Source organism: Catharus ustulatus, chromosome 14, assembly GCF_009819885.2.
Source record: "Catharus ustulatus isolate bCatUst1 chromosome 14, bCatUst1.pri.v2, whole genome shotgun sequence".
In the NCBI taxonomy this organism is placed as follows: domain Eukaryota; kingdom Metazoa; phylum Chordata; class Aves; order Passeriformes; family Turdidae; genus Catharus; species Catharus ustulatus.
The window spans coordinates 2,239,810-2,252,372 of NC_046234.1; the positions used below are offsets into that span (position 1 = coordinate 2,239,810).

General features: G+C 39.0%; 1 protein-coding gene across 5 annotated transcripts in view; it reads right to left on the reverse strand.

Moving 5' to 3' along the window:
* Positions 1-12,563, reverse strand: part of AFF2 (AF4/FMR2 family member 2) — a 340,514-nt gene that overhangs the window by 243,274 nt on the left and 84,677 nt on the right. For all 5 annotated transcript variants that reach the window (XM_033072136.1, XM_033072135.1, XM_033072139.1 and 2 more), the window contains exons 2-3: positions 11,845-11,965; positions 3,731-4,621 (exon numbers count right to left, since the gene is read on the reverse strand). In XM_033072136.1, coding sequence (XP_032928027.1) covers positions 3,731-4,621; positions 11,845-11,965 — 1,012 coding nt within the window. The remainder of the gene's footprint in view (positions 1-3,730; positions 4,622-11,844; positions 11,966-12,563) is intronic.

Consider the following 12,563-nt stretch of genomic DNA (forward strand, 5'->3'; position numbering starts at 1 on the left):
GTATTCTGGATTTTAAAGCAGCTGTTACTGTGGTCTCTAACATCTACTTTTTTTAAGAACTGTATAGGATTTAACTATGAAGCTCTCTTCAAGTGGTAACAATCATCTGCCATCATAGGATTTAAGTAAGAGGAATTCTGCATATCACAAAAGCTCTTTGCAATATTCCGGGCCTGCCACAATTTATCAAATGTTAAATGCAAGCTCAAAATTAAGATATACGTGTGTGTATATGTAAGTATGCATGTAAATACATACTAAAGATACGAGAGTTAACAGGAAAGGAACAGGAAATAATGTTTACAGGTTGAGGCTTTCTATCATTTTCTCTCCCAGTTTTAGCTCCAAGGCCATTGCTATCAACTCTATGTCATGAGATTGGGTGGATCTGCACGTGCCCCAGGAACTCACATGATGCCCCTATGGCTTCCCAGTTCATGAAGATCTGCTCCACAACTTCTGAACCTCAGGGGCTGCCAGGCCTGGGCACAACTGGTTACACTGAGTTTTGATCAAGGCACCAAATCATAAAATGTTTTACCTTCACCCTTACAAAAGAATACTGATATAAAAAACAAAGCAAAAAGTTAAAAGAAATCAAGAGGATCATAAAATCACAAAGAAACCCTTCTATGACATAACTAAAAGTTTACAGAGGGTCTGCTACATCTATATCTCTACCAGAAATGGCCACTCATGGTGCAGTCAGGTCTGAACTAGTTCTGCGTGCATGAGCCAAGGTCTGGAAATCACATAGCAGCACCCACTCAGAGGCAAGGATTCGTCCACAGATATGTAAGAGCTGCTAACTACCTCCTGACCCAACCTGGTGAGTGTGTGTGAACTCACTATGAATCTCTACAACCTCAGAAATCACTAACCTACGATCCCTTGCCAGCAGCAAGGCATTAACAATGCTGTCTGCTCCAGAGGAGCTGAAAGATGGATGGGCATCTCTGATGGCAGAATTAGGCCCAGCAAATGAGTAAAGATTCTTAGAGCAACACCTCAAGTGACACAAATTATGTTATAAAATTGATCACTTCCTTACACATGGCAGACCGCTTCCAGGGCACTCAACATCTTATTCCATTAAGCCATGATAAATTACACCATATTTCCACATCAGTCTGAGCACTTCTTTTAAATCTGCTTGTTCAAATATTTGGTTACTTATTCCCCTTTCTCTCTGTAAGATAGCAAGGACTGCATGCCCTAATGGGTGCCATTAGTGCAGAACCATCACCTAGGAATTTTATTTCTTTACAGAATTCTTCATTAAGAACAATCAAAAATTTGAGAGAATCACTGAAAAGCTTTTGGTGTGCATTCTATCTGCATACACTCAGAAACTTGAAAAAATGGACTCAGATATACAGGAAAACCACAGAATAAATTATGGAGAAATGTCCCAAAAACAGTAACTCTCCTATTGCTAGCTTGAAGAAGATCACCACCAGCACCCGAAACAGTGTTAAGATGGAAACCTGTGGAGTAGGAACAAAATTGTTTCAAGCAGATCACAATGGCTGGAGGTGGCTTGGGAATGTCCATAAATTGATAAGCACCACCAAAGGATCATAAGCCTCCACATCAATTGTACAAAGATTACAACAGAGCCACTCACTGCAGTCATTCTGAAAAGGTTACGGGTTTCACAGGTGTGCACTGTCAGTTCTGATTAAGCTTAAACTAAACCAGTTATCTATAATGTTGGATTGGAAGGAGCTTTATAGCTGAATGCAAGCTAAATCAAATTCAGGATACACGTCTGTGGAAAAACACAGAGGGCCAAAGTTCACAGTCCTGACACAGGTGAAAAAATTCAACCCTCCAGACTCAGGAGGAGATATGTAAAAGATCCATCAGTCTGGCTATTGTCCTGTGTTGTGTCTCAGAAAGGAAAGTTATTTTGTCACAGCTTTGGGTTTTCTTTCCCTCTTTAACTTATTATTCACTCTCAAAATGCAGACTGCCTTAAGATTATTATCTACTTTCATTTCTAAATTGCCTAGAATTTACCATTTATATGAACATAAATGAAATTAATTATACACCTATATACTTTTCACTACACAGGATATAAACTAAAGTAGCAACAATTTTATAATGCAATTTTTCATCTTTGCAACTAGGAATCCCTCAAAAAACAACAGTTCACATCAGAGGTTCCTAGAGCTATGCAAGAAGAATGTGGATGAAATTCTGCACCCAAAAAACATTGTTAACAACTCAATCGCTTTCATAGTGCCAGGATTTCACTCAAAAAGTAAAGAAATTAAAAATGCATTCTTAATAGTTGACACAAATTGCTAAAGGTACATTTTATTTCCAAAACTACTTCACATTAATGTTGCACTTTAAAATGCTTCTATTGACTCATAGTGTTAATAGATGGCAAGAGCAAAAATAAGTATTTGCTTTTGCAACATCATTATTTCCTTTGCGTGCAATTATTTACTTGCGAAACAATGCTAGTGACAAATCACAGCAGACTCTGAAGTCATCTACACCAGCAGATTTTTAACCCAAGGTAAAAATAAACAGAAACATCTGTAAAGTAATCTTGCAGAAAGCTACGTTTATTAACAAATACATTTTCCAATAAAACACCATCTGCAAGCAACCCTCAGCTTCCACTTGATATAAATAGGCCTTTTACTGTTTTCAGATGCAGTTCCCAGAAAATTATTCCAAGCTCTACTGCAAAACACATCAGTCTTTGTTGCTGCCTGGAATGTTAATAAATAACATCGAGTTTTTAAATAGTCAAACAAATTATTGGCTTGAAACAATTATTCCAATAGAAAAAGCTGATCTTTTGCAATAAAGTGGTTTAAGAATGCATCACTCCTCATTCCCAGGATAAAAATATTAACAAGCAAGGAAATATTTTTGGGAAAACAGAAAGCTATGAAAAAGTCATCTTGCAGTTCTGCTCTTATGCACGCTGTACACCTACCTACCAAAGGTTACTGGTTTAGAGAAACTCAGAGTAAGAGAAAAAATATACAGAGTATAAACAATTCAATCTGTGTCCTTATCATACGTTTGTGCTTGGAATGGACACAAATGTGAACCTCAAAGGACTATTGTTCTGACCAGCAACACAAAATTCAACAGCTTGAACAGTTGGTTGCAGAGATTGGAACTGAATCCCAGTATGAAGAGCTCTTCAAAATGCATAAAAGCTTCAATGGGACACATTTTCATAAGCTTTTTTCACAAATTAAGTCACATTAATTCCAATAAAAAGAAAAAAAGGAATTTTGCAAATTCTGCAAATAAACTCCTTACTGGCAGGAGTGTTTAGTACTACTGAAATTTGAACACTGCCGTTTTTCCTTAAAGTTTAAAACAGCAATCTGTCTATCAAACTACCTACTAACTGAGAACTCAAGAGTGAAAATTGCAGACGAACTGAGATATTAGAGTTTCCTGTCCAGAACCGGTATAGCTGGTTTACATATATTACACCCAACAGAGATCTAGCCTTTTAATATTAATCGTAAACAAGAAATGTAGTATTCCAAACTGTGCTTTAAAAACGACATTAAATATTTCTACTGGGACTACCACATCAAACTGCCAAAAGAAGTCATGCACATTCTAAAAAAGGAAGGTTTTCCTCTGTAATTCCTGTAAATGCAACTGCATATTACCAGAGAAAAATATTTAGTGAAGGTAATACTCAAGCAGTACTAGAGGGAAGATATTTTAAACCACTTACTTCACTAACAGGAGGAATGTTGAGCTTTGGTACTTTGTTCTTCGAACTAGGAGTGTTCACTTTTCCTTCTAGCAGTGTTCCAAAGGACTGATTTACATATCCACTCTCAATTTCTATTGGGGGTTTCAGTTCAGGTGAGTCATTGGGTACCTGGTCCTGACCATCCATAGGTCTAACATAAGCTGTAGGCTTTTGCTGGACCATGCTGTTTTTACAGTGAAGTCCTGGTGGGAAATTCGGAGTTGAAAGACCATTGTTTGCAGTTAACAAAGAAGTGGAAGGAAGTGGAGATCCAGGACCATGGCCTACAAACTCAAGCTCTGTGGGTGACTTCGAATGATTGTTTTCTTTGTAAGTGTGTTCTCCAGGTGCTGACTTTGCATGAGTGTGCCTCCTCGAATGTGAAGATGCTGCCATAGCATTTGCTTCCTCAGTTCCTCCACTTTTATGCTGCTCACTCTGGCAATTATAGAGATCTTCATACCTGCCCTGTGACTGCTCATGAGAAGAGCTGTGCTTTGTCCGACTCTGCTGACCACTGGATTGGCTTGGCTGAGCCCCAGTGGAGTTGTGACCACTGCGTGACCAGTCTGTCCTTGACTTCCTGCTGCTCTGGTGGCTGTGTAGCAAAGTAGAATTAGATGACAATGAGGAAGGCGGAGGCATTGATGTTGATGAGTTGCCACCAATCTGATGAGATGGGATCATCCTGTTCCTTGGTTCTGGGAAAAAGTTCTGTTCATTTTTGTCAATGGGTGTCTGTGGGACAGAATTCTTTGGGATTCCTACAAGATGGCTCTGGTTGGAGTGGTTGGTTAACAGATCCTTCATCTCATCATAATTTCCCAATGTGTTCTGGACACGGTTTGCAAGGGCGTCGCCTTTATTTGTCTAAAATATTAAATTTAAAAAAAAATGAGAAAAGCGTGAGTAAATTCCTGATTTACAAGTTACTGCTCAGAATAGTTGTCTTAGAAGATGGCAAATGTTAGCTGTTTAATGGTGTCATGCTGACATTTAATTAAATTTCAATTACATTTTGCATATGTTATGTAAGAAAAACCTATCAATAACTGTGTTCAAAGAATCTCTTGAAATGGGTTTGCATTAGTAACACTTGTCTACTGCCTCCCATTTTCTTAAATATGCTCTCAGAGAAGTGTTTAAATTGTATCAGTTATGAATGTTAGGCGCAAAATAATCTGGGTTTATGTTAGAGATGCTGGGTTTGTGCATTTCATATCGTACAAAACACAAAGTACAATTACTGGCTACTGAGCATTTGAATTGTAATCACACCATTGATATAAGAATGTTATTGCTCTTTGACCCACAGTCCTGAAATAGAGCTGGGTAAGTCTGTAACAGCACCAAGCTCTTCACTCCAGTTTAACTTCAATTACTTTTACATAGAAAGTTTGACCTGAAGTATCTACCAAATGAATCCAGAGAACAAAAAGCATCTACCACATGCTATGGTAGGTTCAACTAAAAGATCATTCAAAAATATTTTCTCATAGAACATAAACAGACATGATTGCCACATTCTTAATCATCAGGATTCTTCCGCTGTCTGCCGGCTGGTTGTGTTTCTTAATCCTGCTGTTCTTTGATTTCCAGTAATTACTAAATAAATACTGACTCATCTTTGTTTCACTGCTATTATACTTTTCCTTTTAAAGTACGAAGTTTCTTTTTCCTTTTCCCTTTCACTTGTAAAAAGCTGGACAAATAAGCTGGAAGGTATAATTAATACACAGTTGATTTCCTCTCTCTTCCTGTTCTAAATCACCTCACAGAAATGCAGAGCAGCAGCCTTGCTACTGACCTTTCTCTTCCATTGAAGTGACCAGCAGAGAACTAAAACATCTTATTCCCCATGCTCATGGCTTTACAAGACTCAAAGGATAAAAAACAAATCTGAACTACAGTGCCTGTTCAAGCAGATGCTTCTCTTCTACAGTCTGGAATTAAATGAAAAAGTTATATCATGATACAGCCAACTCTATTTCTGTTTGGAGGGATTTTTTCACTCAATAAAACAAGTAGTGCCACAGACCAATGGCACCTTAACACCAGGCCATAAAGATGGGGAAAATCAGCATTAGGAGTTTGTGCTTGGTTAGAGAGTGTTCTATGGTGAGGGATCCTACTATGCCCTAGTCTCATTTTCCTCAAGTATTAAAGAGAAGTTTGAGTGATGAAAAACATTCATGTACGGATTTCTCCTCAAATATCTACTTGTATTAGCCACTGCTGAACTAGTCAGAGGATGAGAAGAGTACTGAACATGCCATAAAAAATGTTCAAAAAAAGAAGGCAATAAATGCAAATTTCCTTTTGCTCATTCTCAGGGATTGCAACATATATTAGCACCGCACTGAGACAGTGATTTTAAAATTAACTGTTCAGTGTTGTTTCTGTCTCTATATGTTTTGTCAGTGCTCCTAACTGACACAGTAATCCCAGCTGTGGAGAACCACGAATCACTTAAATTCACTAAGTCCCTAGGTTGGTCATTTTAGTGGCAAAAATTATATTCGAGCTAAGCCAAGAATAAGCTCTTTGTGTATGAGCAGTCTCCTTCAACTGAGTTGCACATTGAGCTGTTTGGGTAGCAGCCAAAACCATGCTTTGTCTTTTCAACCCCCAAATTTAAAACAAGGAGATTCCATTGTGCTTAAGGGCCCAACAGGAATTATGATTCGAAGTCTAAACACTTACATACTTGTTCTGTTTTCTCCTTGCCCAAACACTTTAACTCCTTATGAGATAGAACATGGGAAATCATGGGAAATAACAGTATCAAAAATAGCCTGACCACTAGCCTTCACTGCTGTGGTTCAGTGACACTTCCAGGGAGCATTTAGCTTACTTTCCAGAAAGCACAAGTTAAAAAAAAAAAAGGTACTGACAACATATCATAACTGCAACCCTTCAACATCCCAGCACACTAAATGGCTCTTGTCTAGATCTTCACAGAGAAAATGTTTTAACTTGAAAGTAGATCTTTTCAATAATTTTGTTGGAAGTACTTAAGTCTCTCAGTGTATTTTCTTTTACATGTCACATGATAATAAATATAACTTTGCTATATATTAACTCTAGTTTATGCCTAATATTCACATCCTGGGGATAAAAGACATTGTATAAATTTTAGGTATTATTATTATCAGTATTATTATTATTATTATTATTAGTCATAATCCTTTACAAGGAATATTAATAAAAATATATTTACTGAAAACCTTGGAGATTAAATTATTTTAAACATCCTTAGTATATTTTAAGTACACCAAAGCTTATATCCAATGCTAACTGAAGTCAATGGAAGGATAATTACCCTCTTTAGTGATCTTTGGACCATACTCAAAGTAAAAAAACACTATTAATGGCTTACACTCAAATAAAATTAGAGTACACACAACTAAGCTCAGACTTAGGCATCACATCACAATCTGAATGAGCTCAGACATAAGGCATGACATTAATGTTTTTACTTTATTTCCACAACAAATTCAGGGCTCTCACAAGAAGCACAGGATTCTTGACAAGCCCGGATACCAGCAAGAGAAACAGAAAATCCAGTCATAATTTCGGCTTGCTCTTTGTTACTTCCAGACTAGGGACAATTTCTACCTTCATATGCTGGATAATTGGCTGATTTCTTAAAGAAAACCTCTATACATCTTATTTTTTGAACAGCATGCTGAATCGCAATTTTGTTGCTATCAAGGAAATGCAGTATTTTGAGTATTCCAAGGCATAAATTATATGCCTGGTTTATGATTCATGGCTAGTAGGGTTCCCCCTCATTCTAGGCCTCTGTTAATGTAGGAAATGCACATCTTCCTGCACTTGCTTCTATTTCTTTCAAAAGCTATCTGTAATAGAATCTTACTGGATGACAATTTGCTAGCTAGATAGCTATTGGATTATAGTTTTACAAAGAAAAGAATTAATGCACTCAAACTTATAGGCCCCATTTACAAGTGTTTGGTGAAAATTTGTGGGAAACTTGAGGTTTCATAATTCATGTACTTCCTTATGCCTCACAGTTAAACTAACCTTCACAGATTAGAAGCTGAGATATTTTTTATGCTAAGCTTGGAAAGCATGGAGGGGCTTTACCTGAAAAAGATAAATTATTTAATGTTCACCAAAGGCTTCACAATGGAAATGCTGCCCATTGGGTTGTCTTTCTCAAGTTGAACTCCTCTGAAGCAATTCCTTTGAAAAGTAACAAAAATACTCCTACTGTTTTCTCTTAAAATACTCATCTCTGCATAATTCAAAACATTAAAAGGTATCAACAAATCAGTAGTAAAATTAGAGCTTCTCTGAGGAAAATTCCAACATTGCATTTTCAAATGTCTGTTGCTGTTACACTGCAGGCCCTTCTCTGATCCCTTCTGCAAAATCAAGCCTGAACAGGTTGCACCAGGGTTTGAAGTCAGGACCTGCAACTCGCTTTAAAAGAGCAACACAACCCCTACTGCCTGACCTTCCCAAAATAATGCTGGATGTCATCACATTGTCAAAGGTGCTGTTTTCCCACATGAGACAGTGGAGCTTCAAAAGGAGACATTTATCTTTTAACAAGCATGGAAAAATGCATTTTATACACCCACAGAAATAAGTACATCTTTTCATGTAAGTGCACACATACATAAACTACAAAGAATCAATGTAGAAGCACGCGTTTGTCCAAAGCTATAATGAACACCTACGTTTTATTTGACAGAGGGAAAGAAAGAGACTGTAACAGCTGGAGCAGAGAGATGATAGATGACGGCAGATACTCCACACATCTCGTGATACACAATGGCAGTAGGGTCCATGAGAAAATCTGAAGTCCTTTCTCTGTGTAACTTTGAATATCCTCTATTTCTTAAAACATCTGCCAGTTGTTCAGTTTTTAAAACTTCAGAAACAGCAGTGGTGGTATGCCCTACCCTGAGAGTCCCTCCTCTGGATACTGTTGAAGAAAATGAGGAAGGAATGATAAATAAGGACACTAGGTGTGGGAATAAAAGAAAGAGATGTTTCCTATTCCTGACACCTGCTGTTCTCAACCTTCTCTTGGTCACTGTAGTCTCCATGTTAACTCCCACCTCCAGATCTTTCAGAAATGCACCAGCTGCATCCTGAGGTGATGCTCACCAGCAGAGCCAGTCCAGTGAGGATGTGGACCTTGGGCCCATCACAGGCCACAACAGTTTACTGGGCATTGTTTTCTCTCACTCTGCTCCCACTGAGTGTGACCAGAAGAGACAAGTGCAGCTTCTTGTGTGCACAAGGCCTTGAGACTCATGAACACAGAAACATCTGGTCATCTCAAAGTAGAGAAGAAATTCAAACTGCACATGCAGGATATTTGTTCTCAAGTCAGGGTCTCTTCATTTTGTTTTAGAATAAATGCAAACAAACCCCTGAATTTAATTTTTCACTTTGTTAAGAATTAAAATCACTACATACACACTAAGAGTTGGATTCAGCTTTTATTAGTGTCTAGGAAACTCTACTCTGCCTGGGTCTTAGCAATACAGAACTTAAAAAGGAAACAGTGGTCTATCACTTCATCCCTTTTTTTTCTCCTAGTGTAAAGCAGGCAAGACCTACTTTTCCAATTTAGTTTTGCTTCTACCTGTTTTTTCAAATTTAAGACTGATTTAACTACCAACTATTTAACTACTTTTGCATGCATTTTCCTCTCAGTTTTTATCTTTTACAATTTATAATACTTCTTCAGGACAGTATTGTATTATATTTTGCTTACAGTAATTTCATGAATACAAGCCGCACTGAGTATAAGCCACATCTCTGGGTGTTGGCAAATATTTGGTTCTTTGTCCATAAATAAGCCGCACCTGAGTATAAGCTGCTCTGTTGTTCGCAGCAAGGACCCGCGTGCAACAAAGTTGCCAAATAGTAACCAAACCGCGGCAGGGCGGGGTTTACTGGCTCGGCTCGGGCTGTGCAGGCTCGGCCCACTCGGGGCTGTTGACGGGGCCAGGTGGCCCAGCCCAGCGCTGCCGCTCGGCTGGACCACTGGGGGCCAGCCGCCGCTGCCACTGGGCTCGGTCACCACGGTCAGGCGCTGCCCTGCGGTGGCAGGCAGGGACGGAGCCACCCCCTGCTACCGCGGCGGCGGCGGTGGGCGGGGACGGAGCACCCCGCCACCTCCCAGAGCCGTGGCAGTGGCGGCACGGGGCCCCCCCGTCTCTCCCCCAGGCTGCGGCAGAGGAGGGAAGGAGAGAGCTCTCCCGCCTCTCTCCCCGCCCCCCGTGCTGCCTGCAGGCAGCCAGGCTCCACCGGCGGCGCAACAGAGTAGCAATTTGTAACAATCGCGAAATGCCGGCTTTGCAGCTGCTCGGGTCGGCACTCTGGCTGGCACTTCTGAGGTTGTAAATGTCAGAAAATTATTCACATAATAGCCGCTCCTGAGTATTAGCCGCATTTCCGGTTTGAGAGCAAAATCTTAGTCAAAATGGTGCGGCTTGTATTCGTGAAATTACTGTAATTACACAAAGTTAAAAACTTCTCTGCCAAGTAGGTGAAAATCAAGTAAAAAAAAAATTTGCCCAGAAAGACCATCAGGATAATTTTTGGCTTTTTAATAATTCTGTTTTTGAAAAGAAACCACATATTTTGTGTACAGCTGGTGAAAACACACACACACTAAATAGATCTAAAATCAGATACTGTCATTCTTATTATATAATAGATATTGGTAATGTATGATTTTAGGTTTTAAGACAAAATTTTGCACTGTTTTGCATATTAGTTTACCTCCTGAAATTCAAATGACCTCTTACATTAGTCTAATTGAACTATCCATACAATATTTACAATAATATTGAGTAGCTACATGGACTAGTAATGTTCCACAGGATTAATTCAGCATGGTATCAGTCACTGACCAAGTATCTGTCACGGGGTAAGGGATCTCTCAGCCTTGGGTAAGGAAGGAATCTTTACCCCTGAGAGGTATTCCTGCTTAAGCAAAGGGTCACCTGGGGAGCAGTGCAGCTGCACTTCAGGGAGAGATCAAATTGGGCTCATCCTGGTGATGATATTTACAGGGTGAAGTAGTTGGCTGCTAATCAATAGAATGGACAAGACAGATGTCTTCAATTTAGCTCTGATATCTTGTTCTTTACACCTTTACACCTTTTGAAATATTTGTCATGACCCCTTCACTCCCTTGAACATGAGCCAGGGGTTTTTCAGCTGGCAAGTTCACGCCAAGGAAGAAAGGCCTGTTGCTCCTCAGCCAGCCTGAACCAAAGTACAGCCAGGGGTTAAGTGAATGTATCACACTTTCATGGTATATAATTATTAGACATAATTTGATAATAATGGCAGTCTTTTCTCCTCTTTTTTTGGTGATTTTCAAAGAACCCTCATCCTCCCTTATGGCTGCTAACAATGTAAAACGGAAAGATGAAGTGGTGGCTTTTCAATGGATGTCACTGATTGGGTGGAGAAAGAGATATGGAAATTTACATTCTGATGAATTCTTTAGGGAATGTCTTACTGAAAATCAAAGCAGCAGAAATCATAAAGGGGGACATCCCTTGGTGATGAAAATCTCAAGCAGCAAGGCTCCTTAGAGAGAATAAGACTTGTAACAAAAGTCCCTTTCATACCCTTGTTATGCTCCCCAAAGATTCACTCTCCCAAAAGACTTCTTTGGATGGTTATGATTGCACAAGAAAGATTATGGACTCATTATTTATGTAGAAAACATTGGTTTTAACAACTCAGATGTATTTTCTTCCTAAAAATGAAAGGACTTAGTGTTAGCTTTGTAGGTACAAACTCACTTGCAGAAATACCAGCTGCACATACTCCTACTGCAGGACTTTGCTGTGTGTTAAGTGGAAGAAATCTTGAACTGGACTGTAACCAAAATTCCTGATTCTGCCAATGCAACCTGTGCAGCACATTCAATCTGCTCTGCTGCCATGTGCTGATTTGGATAATCAGTGTATTCAAGAAGGTAAGTACCAAGGCAGATGCAATACTTCAGTTTCTTAGAGGTGATGAGAAACTTTATTTGTACTTGTGTAAGACATTCTGAAAATCCAAAACATAACAATGTAATTTACCTTGTAGGGCTCCCCGAAGAGGTTAAAACCTGAAGCAAAGAGATCTTCATCTTGCTGGACTTCCTGGTTTCTTCTCTCCCATTCCTTCCGCTTAAGTGCACTCCGGTCTTGCTCATAGTGACTGGAGATAGACAAAAATGACAACACATTATTTTCCCCATAATTTTGTTACATGTTTATTACTATTAGTAATAGCAATAAAAATATCAGAAACAATGCAACTCCTGAGGACAATTCTGAAAGAAACAGCCACTGAATAATTTTCCCAAATTTAAATCTGGAATCATAAAACTACGTAAAATTGGGCAGTAGGGCAGTCAGTACACTTCTAAAATGGAAAAATGAAAATATTGTTTACAACTTAACAGAGCTTTATACAGAAGAGTAAAATACATTTTGACATCCTTGTACTAACAGCCTGTAAACACATGTGCACCTGCACACAAATGCACACACGTGTGCCCACAAAGTATGGGTCTGTGCAGAGAAAGCAAATGTGAAGGCAAAGAAGCACAGCAACATCTACAAATCCATTACACTAACCATCCATCCCCAAGGCTCCAGTTCAGCCTCGTGTGATTTAGACCCCCTAATTCTGTCTCACTTCTTGTTAAAATTTATGTATGGCTTCATTGCAGATGTCAAGGAGGGGTTAATAAGTGTTTTGTAGAAACAGGCTGCTGGAAGAGATTTTAGGATAGTTGATTTCACTACCAGAT